The following is a 19,004-nucleotide window of genomic DNA, read 5'->3' as shown; positions in this document are numbered from 1 at the left end:
TTTTATTTCAGGGGAAGACCTAAACAAAACAATAATGTAAAACAACAATATTTCAGAAACAAATTGAGAAATGCAAAACTAGAACATAAATATTTGATAAATCTCAACAAAATGGCAATAAATAATTGCCCAAGAGCTACTAAACCCTCCGACTAACGGTCTAACGGTCTTCCTGTAAGGCTAGAAATTTGTGGAGTGATGAGTCATAGTACACCAAGGCCAATAACAATGACCTGGCAGGTATCAGCCTTGCCCGAAATCAGCCCCTGGTTTTAAAATGTAAAAAAAAACTTACTTCTGTAAGCTTAAAAATTTAGTATAACCTAGTTTATTTATTGATATATATGTTACGGTAAGAGTGAATAATTGAAAATTATTAATAATTATCTACTATTATTAATAATTACCAAAACTCGAGGTAAAAGTGATAAATTAATCACATTTGTCGCTTATTATTAATAATTTTACCCTAGTAGTGATAAATGTAATAAGTGGCATTGTTGTTTTTTATATTAACAATTCAGTTAATAGTGTGCAGAATGGAATCTGAACACGTGGTTTGTGTAATTTGTACCGAAGAAAGTGGTGAAAAAACTATACAATTCACATCAACTACATTAGATAAAAGTAAATCTTCATTAAATTAAGAAAAGACAATAATCACTATCACTACATAGTATCAAACAAAGTCGCTTTCTCTATCTCTATGTCCTTTTGTTTCGGATTTTGATGCAGGTTTATACGTATAAAATATCACCGTTGAACCCATGCGAAGTTGGGGCGGCTCGCTAGTTTAAAATACTTATAATGATTTTTCTTTGTCAGAAGAAGTTTATGAAAAAAATAATAAGTTCAATTCATAAAATCTACCACCGTGCCAACGCGAACTACAACAATAATATAATTATTAAGAGCTGAATATATTACAAATATCTGGCGGAATAGTCAGGATCAACGTTTCTTACCCCTGAAAGTAATGGTTGGAATTAATCGACGACCACTACGATTTCAATTGGTTTGAGGGAGACCTACGGTTTGTGCTTCTAAATGACCCCATCATAAGAAAACGGCAAGCGATGATTTTCCCCTCTCAAAAAAAAAAAGGTAAAGTATTAGAATTATAGTAGTAAAGTACAAGTATTTTCCACCGATACACTAGGACGTCTTTACGCAGTCCATCCCAGCCAAGAGTTTTTATTTGCGTTTACTGTTAGTCAATGTTCGTGGCCCAACCTCATTCCAACATCTGCGGACTGTTGATGGTGTATTGTGCGGAAAATACAGAGAAGCCTGTCAACGTTTGGGATTGCTAGAGAATGACAGTCATTGGAACCACACTCTTGAGGATGCTGTAATTTCGTCAAATGCTAAACAAATACGAACATTGTTTTCCATAATTTTATCAACATGCTTCCCATCAACACCGATTGATTTATGGAATAAATATAAAGATCACATGGCCGAAGATATATTACATCAGAAGCGTCTTAGGACATCAAATGTAAATGTGCAAATTAACGAATAAATGTACAGTGAAGCATTAATTCAAATTGAAGACAAGTGCTTAAAACAAAGCATTAAACTAATTAAGAATGACAATGCCCAAACGCCCAAAGCACGACGCATTTAATCAAGAGTTCAGACGTGAAACCCACTCCGATTCCGAGTAGTCCGAGTCTATTATAATATAATGATCAACGAGCTTTTATGCGATTCGGAGATCCAGAGTCATTTACTGATGAAAACATACAATAAGATATTTTCAATGAAATATAGAAATATATCTGCGATATTTATAGTGATTCCAATGAATGTGACGTTGATGCTGCCCGGCTTTATGAATTATACTGTGTTTGATATTAATGCAGAATTCAATCTAAAAAATATTAAAAATTTCGATGCAAGCAGTTTACCACCAACCAAAAGCGAATTATTTCAACAATTTCTCCGAGCTTATTATATCACCAGTATATAGAATAATGGGAACCTAATGAAAGACAATCTTCCATTAACAGTGAAAAGCAAACTAATGGACGATATGTTATTTGTTATTAGGCTATGTTTATTGGTTACAGTACATGCAACGGTTACAGTTACGGCTTTACAGCTTTAAATAGTCCGGTCAAATTAGACCAATAAATCAGTTAACCCACGACAAATCCACACCTAGCTGAAAATTGGTACAAATGTTTAAATCACAAATATAAAACATTGTGTCAAAAGTCCCAATTAATCCCGTTTGACACATTAGACGACATATCGGACAACGTTGTCCGAGACGCCATGTCGGACGTTGTCCGACACTAGTGGAGGAATAGCCTTTAACAGTTTTTTGTTGGCAGTGAAAGGCTTAAGGAAAAAAAACTGCGGGGTAAGAAGCTCCAGTAAAATGGGTATTTCGCGATTTTCTTGAAAACGGTATGTTTTATCGCAAAATTACCTCAGACATAAATTGTAGATCAGGAAATTGCCGATAAAAATAAAATAAAAAGGTGTCATTTTTTCCTAAAAACCACCGTTTCCGAGATAATAACGATGGAAAAATTGCAAACGTCCTAATATGCCTAAGTACCTCCACGCATACACTTTCTGTAGCTGTAATGTAAGTTAAAATATGCTGACTGCTGCTGAAGCGAATATCTATCATAAGGATTGTTATTTGTCATTCATACAACCTTCAACTGGGGATAAAGTCGGTCGTCCTACAGACGAAACTACAAATTTGGCAATGGAAGAGATATTTACTTACATCGAAAATGCAATGACTGTCAGTTCACTTTAAATGAGCTAAGAAATATTAGTAAAATTACAAGTGTAGCTTACAAGACGATTAAGATGCGACTAAAAGTAAAGTATGGTGAAAAACTCATTATCACTGAAAAATCAGGATCATTAATTTTTATGCTTAACATACAATCACTATATAAAAGTTATATAAGAAATACTTTAAAAAGAAGAACGATTAAGGCCTCTGCCTCGAATTTTGCGGACAGCGGGGCGGCGGCGGCGGCGGCGCGGGAGCGGGGCGGCGGCGGCGGACCCGTTCTCGAAACTAGCGGGCAGATCGCGCGGCACTACAGCGGTGTAGTGTTGTGTTCGTGGTTGTGTTGTCGAGATATTTGTTTTTATTAGCGAACGAAATGTGTGAAAAACGGCGACAACATCTTTTTGATTCAAATTTATTCCTAACGCTCGATTTACTGTGGGCAAAAGAAGAAGTGGATACCTACTATAGGGCAAGGAAAATAAATGGCGAGTTTTATCGAAATTATGAAGAACAGAGACAAAATCCCGACAAATTCTACGACTACACCAGAATGAGTGTAGAAACTTTTGACTATATTCTTGAAACTATCAAGAGTGATTTAGAGTCTAGAATTAATCCAAAACGGTTCACATCTTTGCTGTTCCATATGGGTGTCCTCTCAAAGATTGCCGAAATCATTTGCTCTTGCACGTCCGAGGACATTTTGATACGTCACAAAAAAAATGTAGGTACACAACACTATACTACAATGCAGACGCGCAACGCGGGCGGTCACCGCTTGACTGGAGTGCACCGCTCGTTGCCCGCTCCCGCGCCGCTCCGCCGCCGCTGTTTTCGAAAACCGGTCCATTTGATTTTACGCATAAGATCCTGCCGCTGCCGCGCCGCCGCCGCCGCCGCCCCGCTGCCCGCATAATTCGAGGCCGAGGCCTTAGGCCTCAGCCTCGAATTTTGCGGGCAGCGGGGCGGCGGCGGCGGCGGCGCGGGAGCGGGGCGGCGGCGGCGGACCCGTTCTCGAAACTAGCGGGCAGATCGCGCGGCACTACAGCGGTGTAGTGTTGTGTTCGTGGTTGTGTTGTCGAGATATTTGTTTTTATTAGCGAACGAAATGTGTGAAAAACGGCGACAACATCTTTTTGATTCAAATTTATTCCTAACGCTCGATTTACTGTGGGCAAAAGAAGAAGTGGATACCTACTATAGGGCAAGGAAAATAAATGGCGAGTTTTATCGAAATTATGAAGAACAGAGACAAAATCCCGACAAATTCTACGACTACACCAGAATGAGTGTAGAAACTTTTGACTATATTCTTGAAACTATCAAGAGTGATTTAGAGTCTAGAATTAATCCAAAACGGTTCACATCTTTGCTGTTCCATATGGGTGTCCTCTCAAAGATTGCAGAAATCATTTGCTCTTGCACGTCCGAGGACATTTTGATACGCAAAAAAAATGTAAGTAGGTACACAACACTATACTACAATGCAGACGCGCAACGCGGGCGGTCACCGCTTGACTGGAGTGCACCGCTCGTTGCCCGCTCCCGCGCCGCTCCGCCGCCGCTGTGTTCGAAAACCGGTCCATTTGATTATACGCATAAGATCCTGCCGCTGCCGCTCCGCCGCCGCCGCCGCCCCGCTGCCCGCATAATTCGAGGCCGAGGCCTTAGAAGCAGCTGCAGCTATCATTCGTGAAGATATTCAATCCAAAGTGTTTGATAACCCTCCACCAGGTCGCATGTCGGAAGATTTAAATAATGACATCCCAGAGACTTTGACATATTTTATAGAACGAGTTATTTTGAACAATAAACGAGCCCAGTATGCATAGTTCAATTTAAGTATTTTGTTTATGCGAATATAAATAAACAGTGTATAAACAAAACTTAGCAGAAATGGCTACCAATTCTTTCTTGACCAGTATTCCTAAGCTGGGCATTTGCAGCATAGAATTTGCTTATTCTGGAGGGTGTGGCTGACTGCATATAGCAGGAGAAGCCAGCATCGGTTTCAGTAACCGCAGCTAAGTCGATCTTAACTATAGATCCACCCCTATATGTTCACATAAAGGAAGCTACAAGTACTAAGCATTTGTGGCAGAAACTGAAGTCGATGTTTGATGATTCTGCGTTTTCTAGAAGAATCACGTTATTACAAAAACTTATTTCAATTCGTCTCGACGGTTGTGATTCTATGACTACAGTAAAATGGGGTGCCTATTCACCCCGATCGAGAGGTGAATAGGGACAGAAGAGGGGTGAATAGACTCTATGAAGAATTTCCCTATACCTATTGTGTCCGTTTCGACTGCTCGGCCACTATGTCGTAGAAAAAAAAACTTATGTCAGCATTTCGAAGGAATTTGTAAAAGATGAACAGTGAAAACCGCAAATTCGAAGAGTCAATAATCAGAAAGTTATGTGGGTTTAACCGTGGCCGCGCAGTCCGCATGAATTCAACTGCGCGGCCACCAGTTCTCTTAAACGGAGCGTTGTAAAAGTCTAATTCCTTTTGCTAATCACTGACAGGATTTCGAAGAAAATGTAGATCATAAAAATAATGCCCTACTGTCTGTAGTTCACGACCTACATCACTCCAAAGTTTGGCCGCGCAGTCCGCACAAAGCGAACCGCGCGGCCACGAGTTTTTTTTAATAGACCTTACACGGAGCTTAGTAGAAGTCCCATTCTTTTTGCTAATTACTGACACCATTTCGAAGAATATGTAGACAGTATAAATAAGTCCTATAATTAAGAACTACAAGACCTGCAGAACTTAAAACCTATAATCGAAGGAAAAAATAGGGTGACCAAGATTTATAGTGTGTGAATCCAGGCTTTTTCCCATTTCAATATCATAGTATAAATATATCATCACTACACAATATACAAAGTCGCTTTTTCTGTCCCTCCCTATATCCCTATATCCTTAATGAAATACCACGTTATATAAAAATAACGGAACGTAAAACATTCAAGTTGATAGGTGCGTTAGAGTATGTTCTTCCATGTGTTGGCAATATCGGTCATTACAAGTGTCATTGCTTAATCGACGACCAATGGTTATGTTATGACGACAACCGAAACAAAACTCATGAAAGTTCAGTGCAGCCCATAACACTGCACAATTTAACTTATGGTCTTATTGGTAGTTAAGTTACATGATAACAGGTGAGAATTTTGCTCTAAAGTGGAGCTAAAATTAGATTTTTATTATATAGAGACTTGTTAAATGTTAGATAATAGTAGGCTTATATCGAAATTCACTGTGATTTACATGGTATAGGAATATTTTGTGATTTTATCGTAGTAAGTTTTGCTATAACGATTATAGTATGACTGATTTGTTTGTAATAAAAATATTATGATGTTAATCGATACAAAAACGTAGGTCGTTATTTCTTGATTAAATTGTAATTGTAAGTACAATAACAAATTAAACTGTGATTGGTAGGTAGGTGTAAGTTGTATAATTTTAAGTTTTAGAAATGTTGTTGTTATCGTAAGTCAGATTTTGTTTTTAAATTCTGATTGCAATATGAAAACGAACTGTGATTGTTGAATTAGGTGATTTAAAGTATACTTTAATAAAACTTTATCTACTTACAAACTTATAATTTTATGTTATATAGGTACATGACGTTGCTCTCGTATATCTAGTGTAGTTTTTAAATAAGCTACTTTTTTTAGCTTATATAGTTATGATCTTAATCGTTACAACAACGAAAATAAGCAATTATTTTTTAAATTGTAATTATAAATATGAAAACGAATTGTGATTTTTAAATTATGTGATTTATAGTTTATAGTAATATTATGTTTTATCTATTACTTAAGAAATAGAAATATAAATCAATCGATGACATTTTTTTCTTTATATCCTTTTAATTAGCTTCTCTACTCAATTTCAAACCAAAAGACTAAAACTATTTGCATGTTACGATAAAAAGTATAGAAATATACGTGACAATGAAAACGTCTTATATGGGAATATCTCGTCAGCGCATCGTAAATCATGGTCACCCTTCTTTTAACTCTAGTTACAGGGTATAAGTTCTGTAACTCGCGATTTTCAAACATTAGAACTTCATTCATGATGTTTACAAATTCTTCGAAATCGTATCAGTGATTAGCAAAAATAAAGACACCTGTACCAAGCTCCGTTTAAGCTCCACTTTAAGAAACACGTGGCCGCGCGGTTCGCCATTACGTGAGTGTTGTGGAACGAGAAGTCCAAACTTTGGAGCTATATTTTTACAATGTATTTTTTCTTCGAAATCCTATCAGTGATTAGCAAAAAAACTTAGACTTTTACAACGCTCCGTTTAAGAGAACTGGTGGCCGCGCGGTTCGCTTTGTGCGGACTGCGCGGCCAAACTTTGGAGTGATGTAGGTCGTGAACTACAGACAGTAGGGCATTATTTTTATGATCTACATTTTCTTCGAAATCCTGTCAGTGATTAGCAAAAGGAATTAGACTTTTACAACGCTCCGTTTAAGAGAACTGGTGGCCGCGCAGTTGAATTCATGCGGACTGCGCGGCCACGGTTAAACCCACATAACTTTCTGATTATTGACTCTTCGAATTTGCGGTTTTCACTGTTCATCTTTTACAAATTCCTTCGAAATGCTGACATAAGTTTTTTTTTCTACGACATAGTGGCCGAGCAGTCGAAACGGACACATACCTATTCACCCCTCTTCTGTCTCTATTCACCTCTCGATCCCTATTCACCCCATTTTGCGGTACCTACATAACTCAAATAATCGAGACAGCGCAAAAGTTGTCAGGAACAGGATTTATAGGATTGGTTGTTTACTGTTGGCTGGATTGCCTATTATTTTTGATTATGATTACCGCGATAAAACATTCGGGAATCGCCATAACACCAGACGTCATATAATCTAAAAGTTTATTGAGTTGAAACATGATAATTTTGAATCTGTAAGCGATCTCAGCGACATTGAATCTACAGACGATGACCTTTATTTAATGAGAGCAAAAATTGCTGTACAATATTTTAGCTCATTAATTGGGAAAGGAAACCATATTAGCTATGTGTGTAATATCACATATATATTTGAACATATTCTTGTAAGATATTTTTGCCGTGCAACTTTCATAAAAACGTGTTTAAATACATCCAGCCACCACACTTTATGGGTCGTAGTCTTTAATATATTTGCTTACAAATTCCCAGATTCGTTCTACCATTATTTTAAGTCTACTACTTAATCCTAGAACTTTCATTTCACATTTCCAGTGGGATCCCTCAGTTCACACACACATGGTTCATGTCCCTACCTACAATATGGCAAAAGGTTATCGAACAAAATGGTACATACATACTTTAGTTAAATGTAAATAAACTATATTAAAAAAATGTTTTGATTTTCTTAAAAAATCCGAAGAAACTTTGTCCCCAACCTATTTTAAGGCAAACCTGTAGAACTAGGAAACTGGCGAGGTCTTGCAGTTTCTCGCAAAAAAGCAAACGGTAACATAAAACCTGTACAAGTTTTAACCAAATAGCAACATAACCATATATCTAGAAATAAAATAATAATTCTCACTTATATCTGTGCACTTGACTTATATCTCGCAATCATTCGCCGTAGCTTATAAAGAAAAACTGACACTCAGACAGGAGATTAACAAAAGTAAAAGAATGCAAATGACGCTTTCACGACATCGCGATGTTTATCGCAAGTCGTGCTACTGTAAAATGTAAAAAACTTCAGCCAAAAAATCTACAACTAAAATGACGTACTTTTATTTGTGTGCAGACTGTGAAACATATAACTAAACTACAGTACATATATCATACATTTCCGCTGTCAGAAAAAGAATTAGCTCAAATACAAATTGCACTAGCCATAAAACAAAGAACTATTTGAATTTAAATACTAACCATTGAATATAATACATAATAAACCAAAAAGGTATTCCAAATAATTATACCTACAAATCTGTAGAAGCAGGACTGGAAAACGATTTCTCACGACTTTGTTTCTTGCAAAGTAGGCACTATTTCATTTCATTTACTTCTGGACATTTAATAATATATTGTTTGTGATCTTTGCAGTAATTCAATTTTACTCACCTCTTAGCCTAAGGGGGGTGGCCACTACTAAACTGATTGGTATAGAGCACAAAAAAGAACTTTTAAATGCAATGTATAGAAAAATTAAAACAAACCTAATTAATTTAATGCTTCTCGCGAATATTTATACATTACAATCTGATAATATCTAATTTAGCTAAACAATATTTATTTAAGATATAGGATGAACCATTTTTTTTTTTCAAAAAATTTACCTCTTGGAAGGGGTTAGGTAAACGAAGCACATCAAAATGTTAGATTTATGTGAAAACTTGTTCCCTAGTTGTTCAATGAAAGTAAGACAAAGGCTGGTATGGTATCTAACACAAGAACCTCCAATGCTGTTTTTCAAATAACTGCTATCGGACGTGTTGATGGTTTTAAAAGCTTGCAAATACAAAGCTTTTAATTTAATCACTTCGATACTAAGTAGCGACACGCAATTCGTAAAAGCGATGATGAACAAAAATAGCACGGCAAAAAAGTGTCATACATTTTCGATAAAATAATAATAGATGATATAATATACAGTACCTACTGAGCTTTATAGAGATTACATTTTATATGTACGTTACATAATATAATAATAAATAAGCGAATTTTATATAAACGAATATGGAATCTTGTTCTCTTAAAAGTCGACAGAAAAATGGCATTTATAAATATTGACAAAAATGTTTGTGAAAATATTTCTCACCTACATAAACATATACAAGAAACCATAAGCCATGAAATCGAGGTGCGCAAAATAACAGAAAAATCAACAGTTCCAAGAAAAATTGGGATATGCGAGATACAAACAACGATTTTAAAGACGAAGACAAAAAAAAATTAACACCAATAACAGAAGAAGGAAACATATGTAAATTACGAGAGTAAATGCTGCCAAGACATAGCTACTATTACGCTAATTCAATTTTAATGAAAAAAACATTGGCTACGTTGCTGGTTTGTATAGAGACACTTATCACATTAAATGCAGAGAAAAATAGTTTGCCAGCCTATAGAGACAAGGGCGGCTTAATCTGGTCATCCAAGTCTGTTATCAAAATTTGTTGGCAGCGCTATGAAGTCATAGCCTAAGTAAGTACAAGTTGTTTTAAATAAGTTAAAAACTTTTTTAGGAGAAAACATACATACAGACAGTCATCATTATAGCAAGGATACCAACCATTTAATAAACATATCAATTAATGTTATAAATATATATCAGTATATTTTGACGAGATTACCAATCCTCATTAACTCCTGCAGGCTCATGCACAATACAATGAAATTGACGCAAAAAAGTGATACATTTTAAAAACAATTAGAATTAAACAATGCATAAGCCATTACACGTCACATTGTTTCCGTTTGGCTTCGACCAATAATATTAATTGGAACATATAGCATAGTACTGGTGGAAACGACGGTGCTTAGCTAAGCAGTTTTTTATCTATAAAGATGTGTGCTATGGTTAAGTGCTATGAATGGTTTCTCTACTGTCGTACTTCTATACATCACGTACTCGAACTGCCCATCTTCTTCGCACAGCTACATAGCTAAGTATCAGTGGAAATGTGTGGGTCAAATAGTTCTATAGCAATATTACAAATACTACAATTTCATTTAATTTCTCTTCTCTCTGGGGATAGAGGCAAACGACGAGAGTGCTAAGACAATCTTTGTAATAATATAACAAAAAGTTCTAAATATTAATATTGTAAATATTAGTTGATTGTAAAATATTCGTTGAAACATCTTTCATAATTATAAAAATGAAAGTTATGTGTATAATGTGACGATTAAATAAACAACTAAGTGGCGACTAAGTATTTATTTTAGTAAAACAAGTTACAAAAATATGTTTAAAACATTTTCGTTTTACAATTAAACGGACTTCTAAATATTATTGTAAAATTGTACCTATTTATATCTTGAAACTTATGTATATTGCTTACAAAACATTGTCATACTAAATATTGTGAACAATATATGCTTGTGTAGGTTTCCTGCACACGTATAAGAAGATACCACGACGACTCGAAGCAACTTACTAGAAAAATGAGAATACACATTGTACACACATTATTCTGTAATGAGATAGATCCTACACGTATGTATATTATTATGGCCTTTCACCCGACAATACTCAATAGTCTATCAGCCATTTTTAACGATACTCATCATCACATTCACTCCTCAAAACTGTCGTCATCAGCATCATTTATATTCTTGTCAAAAGGTTTAACATAGGCCTCCTCAAGTACTTCGTGACGGTTTACTGCTGGCTCTATACCGAAGAGAGTTGGTGACAAATTATTCTACTCTGTTGTCAACAAATGAAACTACATAACAGGACTTCTTGGCTTCTCCCAGTTGTGATGTGTGCAGTGTATTATTCACCTTTAAGGCTATAGTCACCCAGAAAGCAACTCCTCCTCCTCCAACTTCTCCGCCAACTGCGGTTTATAGGAGTTACTTTACGATATTTATAGGTTTAGTGTGTACAATAGGAAGACCATTGACTAATGATATAAAACTTACTGTCATGAAGTCAAACAACAGCATTGGTACTTGTAGGTAGCCTAAAAGAGCGACGACGGTGATAGCAGCCGCAGTACCCGCGGCCACTTTGTGCTCTTTTTTCCAATTACCGAACTTCAAACTTTTTACGAAATCCAGTGGACGACCTGATGATTCCGATCGTCTGAAAAAAACAGTTAATTTTTGGTATGACAGTATGCATAATATTTTTATTTAATCGATAAATATTTATAGAATATGAAAATGTAGAAGTATAAATTTAATATACATACGTGGGCTCTGGCAATGGTGCTGGTGGCTCCCTTCCTAGACCCACTGGCATCAATACTGCTCTATCCCTCGGCAACAAAGTCATCTCTAAGTCTATCGATCCCTGTATATGAAAAAGCAGTCTGTTATACAAAACAAACATAACTATGGTCATTTTGTTTTAGTTACAAGCAGGCAAACTACAAGGGCGAAATAATTTCAATACTGTGTGTCTTTTCCGTGGGTGTCAAAAAAGCCGAATAAGGAACTACACAACTTAGCATAGATCGACTTTTTAACCGCTGTCTCCAATTCCTACATGCCACGCGTCGAGATTACATCAAATCCCTCATATGAAGATGAGGGCTCTTAGCCTTTTTTTAAGGGGGAAAATCATTCAATCACTTCTCCCGCCCTGGGCGAGGCGAGAGTGAATATCAGACTCTTACTGACTAAAAACCACCCCGTTCCTATTCCTGCTTTTCGAGCCGGAACCCCGGTAAACCCGCTAGGTAGTCTGCAGCTCCGTATCAGGCATTAGCCTGACTGGGCCCCCATCTGTGGTGAGGGCCCTTAGCCTAGCAACTAGTGATACTTGCCATGTGCTGTTGATGTGATATGAATTTCAATCTATTTTAGTGTACGAAATTCGGGCACAAGTTACTTAAGCATATCTATGCCAGACTTACAGCGGCTATAGTCATGCCAGTGTTCCGATTGGTGTATACCAGAGGCCACCATCCTCTGATTGTTGTGGTCGTAAACAAATTAATCTTTTTATTTTTGTCCCATTCCTCCAACACGCATTTGTTAGGTTGCTTCATTCCTTTTGTCATTGAGTTCAAATTGAAGGATACTGATGCTGAAATATTTAAAACATTTCCATTATTATTAGCCTATTGGAGCATACGTTTTCAAACCAGACGTATTGATAATCCTTCCATGCCGGTTCCGGCTAATGCGAATGTGACTACTGACATCTATCATGGGCTTTCATGTGGCTGGCAAATGTACCTTTATTTATAAACCATACGTTGCGTACTTTTACACCATATCGAGTAGGTATAAAGAAGTCTTTCTTATAACCTATTCCATAAAAAAAATGTTAGTGTGTGTGTGTGTGTGTGTGTTATGAAACATACCCAAGAAATCGTCTTGTGATAAAGCATCGCTATCTAAAACTTGTACCACAAATATTGGTGTCATGTGCTCTTCTACTTCTGTGAACGGGCCCTTCTCTTTTCTTACCAACTGCAATACACAACATACCAATAACAATGCAGAGTCAGACAAATTCTTCAAACTTGACCAAAACCATGATCAGTATAACGGGCTTTTTTTGTAAATGGGCTTACAGTCAAAAGTGATAGAAAATACTTTTTACATCATTCATTAATTTAAACTAAACATTAGTTCTCTATTATAACTTCTTTCTGGTAATTAGGTTATACGGCTTACATAATTCATTGACGTGACCGGTTTAGAGTGCACCATATCACCGAAATAGAGCATACTGCTTATGATTACGAGTTCTTAGCCCGGCTTGAAACTAGTTCGGTTACCTAATCAAACATTGACGTAACCAAGCCGTACATCCCAATCAAGTCAATATTTGGGTACCTTTTTCTCCGCGTGATGAAACTGGAAATGAAATATCATACGCCAGTTGAAACTTCCTTCTCCTGATGAACTGCTATAGTGAACGTCAGTGTACTGAGCCTGTTCTATGGTGTCAATCCAACTAAAAACAACAAACACATAGAAAATCAGTAATTTCATAATTCTACTCAATAAAAATATTGAGTGACTGCAACAGTAGAATCGGCATGAAAGTTTTTAAACGCACAAAAATATTGACAAGGGCGTAGCGGAATTCAAAACAAAAGCAAATGGGCGGGGAACTACGGTACCGTCAACGTAACTTGGCGCGTCTGAACTTCGTGCAGAAGGCTGCGCAGTAAATCTTTTTTAGAACCAAATGGTGGCATGAGGCGACGTGCAGGGGGCGGCGATCTAGGCTAGAGATTGACCATGTCTAAATACAATATACAATAGATCCTTTATCGATCAAATATCGCAATCGATTTTTATTTAGAGTTTATTTTTATTTTTTTTATATAATATATTAAACGAAATAAGATTTACAAATATAGTTAATTTTGTCATTAATACACGATATTTCGACATTAAAATAAAACTAAAAGAAAGTATTTTCTCAATTGAAAGTTATGATTTACTCGAATATCAATTATCATTAACGACTATTTAAGTAAGTAACTATTTAAGTAACGACTGTTTAAGAAAATTTAAAACATCAATATAACATTGAAAATAAATATATTTTTGTGTGACAAGTAATTTGTCTCGTAGTAATCAATTTTAAGAAAATCGATTAAACAACGCCCTCACGCACGCCACTTGGACATCCCTTTTCGGTTACTTCGTGAATCTTCGTGCATTTTCGGCAATATGTACTCGGTATCCGGTATTATGTCTCTGTCATACGTTAGCATCGGCGTTGTGTTAGTGTCACTATCTCTGTCCTGAGTGCAGTCGAGTCGGTTACAAAACTTTCCGTATATTTTGTTATTACTGTTGTTAATTTTCATTGTAAAGTTTTTTAGTATTTTGTTAGTTTTTATTTAGTGTTTGTGTTTAAGTTTCAATTATTTTGCGCAAGTGTTATTTGGCACTTAGGTATATTATTTAATATACCAAAACACAATAGAGTTTTAAATCGCCGAGCGAGAAAAATCATTTATGATTTAACGCAGTTTACGAAAAAAGAAAAGATGAAGGTGTGAAAGACCTTAAGAAAGTTTATTTAAGAGTTGCTAACGCAACTGGAGTATTCTAACGCACAGTACACCGGATCGCAAATAAAGGCCATGTGGCGGGCTTACTTTCGGTATTCCGCACGCCTGGTGAGAAGAGGTCTAGAGCAAAACCTGTAACAGATGTAGACAATTTTGACTAAGGCGTCAAAATTGTTGACGGCATTCGGAAAGTGAGTCTGAAAGTGAGAGCGATGATGAACCTATGCCAAGTACCTCACATGGTACCCAAGGGGTCGACGATTTAATGTTAGGGAATTTTTATTAGTACATTAGGTTTATAAAAAATAATATTGCAATAATACTTTTCTTCACGAATGTACCTGCGCGAAAGTTCGCAAAGCCTAACTTCAGACCTGTCACGATCCGTTCATAGTACTGTACCTGCGCGAAAGTTCGCAAAACCTAACTTCAGACGCACCAAGTTACGTTGACGCTACTGAACGTGGCCTACAGTGGTGATCAAGCTCTGAGGCAATATAGTGTTGATAGAAGATAACATCTAAAGTTATCACAGTATACTAACGCTCTAACGTAGATATCGGATACTTTCTTCCCGTGATCATCCAACCTCAGTCCCTGCACGTCCCATATAATGACGCGGAGTTCATACTCTTCTAGTTTACGAGGAGTGATGTCCACACCTGGTGGTATGTACGTATCCGCGTCTAGGGGAAAAATATCGACCCACATCTGCAGCTTACCCTGAAAAGTAGAAAGTATGATGAGATAAAATACGGGTGAATACCAAACAATGACTAATTGCTACTCAATGTTTCGTTCATCAAGTTTCCATTGCCAAATAATTTACAGGAAGTACATTTACACATTCGTGAATATGTCTACTGCTGAATAAAGACGTTTCACTCTATAGGATGTCTACAATCTCCATGCTTCGCACCCGACTGGGTCAGCAATCGGGTCATAAAATTATTTGAGGATACTGTTTCCAGCTCAAAGTTCCGAAGTACCTTGGTTACCTGTTCTAATCCATTTTTGGCGGAGTTAATCAAAGATCGAGACTCCACGTGTTCGGGCACTAATCGGTATCCACATATCGGCAACGTATGCCAACTGTGCAGTAAGCTTAGACAAATGTTTTCCCTGCGATCTGATGCTGTTCGATAGGTTCTCCCTGAAAGAGTACACAGGTTTCTATAGTACTGAGATATAATCAGTTATGGTTATTTGCAAAATAGCAACTCAACAAAATCATTAAAACACATATTTTTGTGTTATAAAAATAAATCAAATGTAGTTCATAATTAATTATATGAATGTATATGTATAATCATTGTTGGGTTTTGGAATAACTGACACAGCACTTTACGTTGTTAATTAAAATTGAGACTTAATTAAACTTAACATTATTAAAAGGTGACGCGCGTACATAAGAAGACGTGCGCACGCGATCGTTGCTTGGTCGACTCTGTCCCGGCTCGAGGCGGTGGCGCCACCGCTGCACTCGTGCATGCGCCCTTTGCCCCGCTAACCCCCGCGATGATGCGTTCATACAGGCGAGTGCGGTTGCTGCGAGTGATGCGCACACGTCCACTAGAACGTCGCGGCAATGTAACATGGCACAGAAGTTCTGGCCGATCGGAGGCAGTTTCTGCCTCGGCCAGAACTTCTCTCTAATTGCCACTAATAGTAATTGAGGTCCAGAATAGAATAAACGGTTCCTGCTCTATCATTATCCTTACCGTTGTCATTGTCCCTGTACTCTACACCGTTGACGACTACTGTAGCGTTGTCAGGAAAGATCGGGGGATCCAAGTGGTTCTTTGCACAAAGATCTTCTAGTATCACAGAAGGCTTTTGACAGTCTCGCCACTTATTTGGACCAATCCTGGAAAATATAACAGTAAAGACTGAAATTAATGCAGTTTATAAATGTACCTATGTTAGCGGGACACACAACAACAATAATAAAAAAGAGAAAACAGGAACTTATTCCATGCACCCGTTGAACGGACTGTCTGTGCTAACCGGAAAATAAAACTAAAAGGACTCAGTGATGCCGTTTTTAACAATATCAAAGAAAATGAAAGACTTTGTCACTGAGACAAACTAAGTTCAACACAAGGACAATTAACACGAGTATGAACTTACGCATTATATTCCGGAGGTAAGCCAACTCTAGCTCGATGTTTAGAGTATATCCTGTCTTCTAAATCAATGGTGGTGGAACCTATCAGCTCATCTGGTGGTACAGCATCGTAGTCATATAAGGATACAGTCAGCAGGTAATCGTCTGGTAGGGTGCATCGAAATTCATACATCCTGGAATACATTATTGTCTCACATAAATTGCATGCTATAATAAAGGACATAATTTTATTATTGTAACTTGTTGTCATAATTATAAAATGGTCAGGACAAGTACAGACTACGTGATAGTGGAGGTAGTGCAGTTCACCGATAATATATATTTATTTATCATGATACTACACCTACGTAGGTGTAGGTTCTACACCACCAATGTTGCAAAATTATGCTTTGCCAGAAAATCTATGGAGAAAGAGTCACTTACTTTCCAAATATAGGGTTTAAAGTGTTCTTTACATGGTTTTTTCTATCGCCTAAATGCTTGCTGCCACAACTGATGGCCACGTAAGGATCAAGTTTGCCAGAAAACGCTTTTGCTACCAAGTTCACTCCTTTGACGACGTATACTCGTACTAAAAACTTCGAAGGCTCGTTATTTGGATAGTCCGTAAAATAACTGAAATATAGAAAAACATAAGCGTGTTTTTGTTTAGTCTTAGTAGCTAGTGCATCTTTATTACCACAATGATTTCTTAATGACTCGAAGAAGGCAGTGACATTGCATATAAACGTTCATAGGACATATTTCTTCAAATTTATGCATTTTCTTCTTCCTAGAATTCACTTGCATACTTTAGTGTTTGATTCTATACCGAATAGCCTAACGAGCCTTTTTAAAAACATTACCATTACAGAAATCTCTTTTTTCTTACCCGTTGCTTAAATCAACTCCATTGTAACTGACTGCAACTGTATCGGCGGGTGGGGGCCATCTATATATTGCTATACCAGCTTTCAAGAATCCGCAGTACAACTGATCATCCTTTTCAGGTATACCCGTCTTTTTGCCGTTGTAAAGTTTTAGGGTCGTACACCAATCCTTAAACTTGCCAAACTCCGGCTGAGCCTCTAACTCTCCTCCATATATCTGAAATATAGTATTTTTTATGAACAGACGGATCACGTTATGGTAAGCAATCAGCGCAGCGTCGCCCATGACACCCGAATCACTATAGGAGTTACAAGTGCGGTGCTAACCTTTTACAAATTAGCGATTTATGGATTGAGGAGATCTCTCACTCACTCACACGGGAAAACACTGCGCAAGCGTTGTTTCACGCTAGTTTACTGGGGCTGTTGTTCTGGAAGCTGTTTCATTAGTATCACTTCGGTCGAGCCGGCCCTCTCGTGCCAAAGCGTGGCTCTACTGTTTTTTTTTTACATTTGATGGGTCGATCGTTTATAGATGCTGTGATAATTTATGTGAAATAGAGTCAAATTACTTACAACAATTTTATCTGTTGGTAATGTGTGGTCATCCATATTATCCTGGAATGCAATAAGACTACATCTATTATCATGACATGAAGCAATGAAAAAGTGCATATTTAAGTAGGTAAATATTATTGATACGGAATAATCGATGTAAAAATTTAAGAAAAATGCACGTTTCAGGAAACGAAGCCTACTGTTCTCTTCTCTTCCAAAAAGAAAAGTGCGTTTAATATATCAGAATTCTTATTAAAATCCGTAAATAATATTCGAAACCGGTACTTAGCATAACTCTAGGAGCCAATAAAAAAAAAAACAAAAAATAACAGTTATAACATCATAACGATCATCATAATGATGTCACCCAACATAATTGTCTACACTCCACATAAAGTGCAAGTTTACTAGAATTTATAACATCGATTTAAAGTTTACCTAACATAAAGACATTGTGAGTTGAAATAACAGATTGTCACTACAATCACATAACTAAAGCATACCTCTATAGTAGCGTAATATCTCATCCACCAATCTTTATGCTCTGGATTTTCAGAAGAAATATTCTTCAGTAATTTCGACTGGTTATTTTCTTTCGAGAACATTGGCAAGAGAACGTATTCTTCTTCATCAACTTCCTTGCTACGAAACACTCGTTTCCACCGAGATCTCTTTGTTTCACGAATACTTTGCAATGATAACTTGCTGCCCAAGTCCACAGACGATGGCGCAGAACTTTTCTTGACGTAAAGAATTTGACTTACTGAAAATGTTAAAATAACTAAGTTTAGCACGAATATCTACTTAAATGACATATATAAATTACAACCTTTGGCAAGAAACAATTCTTTCTCGAAAACAATGGCGCAATTAAACAGTTTTCTGTATGTTAAAAACAACGCACTAGTAATGCCCTAGGGCACTAGTTCCCAATGTTGTCTACTACATCCAATCTAAATCAAGCAACCAAACTCAAGACCTACT

At 36.9% G+C, this 19,004-nt stretch overlaps 1 protein-coding gene across 7 annotated transcripts in view; it reads right to left on the bottom strand.

Moving 5' to 3' along the window:
- Nucleotides 1-10,675: 10,675 nt before the first annotated feature.
- The window catches only part of LOC118267843 (otoferlin), a 64,853-nt gene continuing 56,524 nt past the window's right edge, over nt 10,676-19,004 (bottom strand). For 5 of the 7 annotated variants that reach the window (XM_035582090.2, XM_035582123.2, XM_035582138.2 and 2 more), the window contains 15 exons: nt 18,524-18,783; nt 18,039-18,080; nt 17,465-17,679; nt 17,017-17,208; nt 16,596-16,766; nt 16,187-16,332; nt 15,455-15,618; nt 15,010-15,188; nt 13,270-13,390; nt 12,792-12,900; nt 12,339-12,511; nt 11,673-11,773; nt 11,401-11,563; nt 11,260-11,315; nt 10,676-10,909 (listed from right to left, as the gene is read on the bottom strand). In XM_035582090.2, coding sequence (XP_035437983.2) covers nt 11,274-11,315; nt 11,401-11,563; nt 11,673-11,773; nt 12,339-12,511; nt 12,792-12,900; nt 13,270-13,390; nt 15,010-15,188; nt 15,455-15,618; nt 16,187-16,332; nt 16,596-16,766; nt 17,017-17,208; nt 17,465-17,679; nt 18,039-18,080; nt 18,524-18,783 — 2,078 coding nt within the window. In that variant the 3' untranslated portion in view covers nt 10,676-10,909; nt 11,260-11,273. The remainder of the gene's footprint in view (nt 10,910-11,259; nt 11,316-11,400; nt 11,564-11,672; nt 11,774-12,338; nt 12,512-12,791; nt 12,901-13,269; nt 13,391-15,009; nt 15,189-15,454; nt 15,619-16,186; nt 16,333-16,595; nt 16,767-17,016; nt 17,209-17,464; nt 17,680-18,038; nt 18,081-18,523; nt 18,784-19,004) is intronic. The other 2 variants (XM_035582097.2, XM_035582104.2) reach the window with 2 other exon arrangements.

The sequence above is a fragment of the Spodoptera frugiperda genome, chromosome 25 (assembly GCF_023101765.2).
Source record: "Spodoptera frugiperda isolate SF20-4 chromosome 25, AGI-APGP_CSIRO_Sfru_2.0, whole genome shotgun sequence".
NCBI classification, from domain to species: domain Eukaryota; kingdom Metazoa; phylum Arthropoda; class Insecta; order Lepidoptera; family Noctuidae; genus Spodoptera; species Spodoptera frugiperda.
This window is presented reverse-complemented; position numbering and strand designations above follow the sequence as displayed.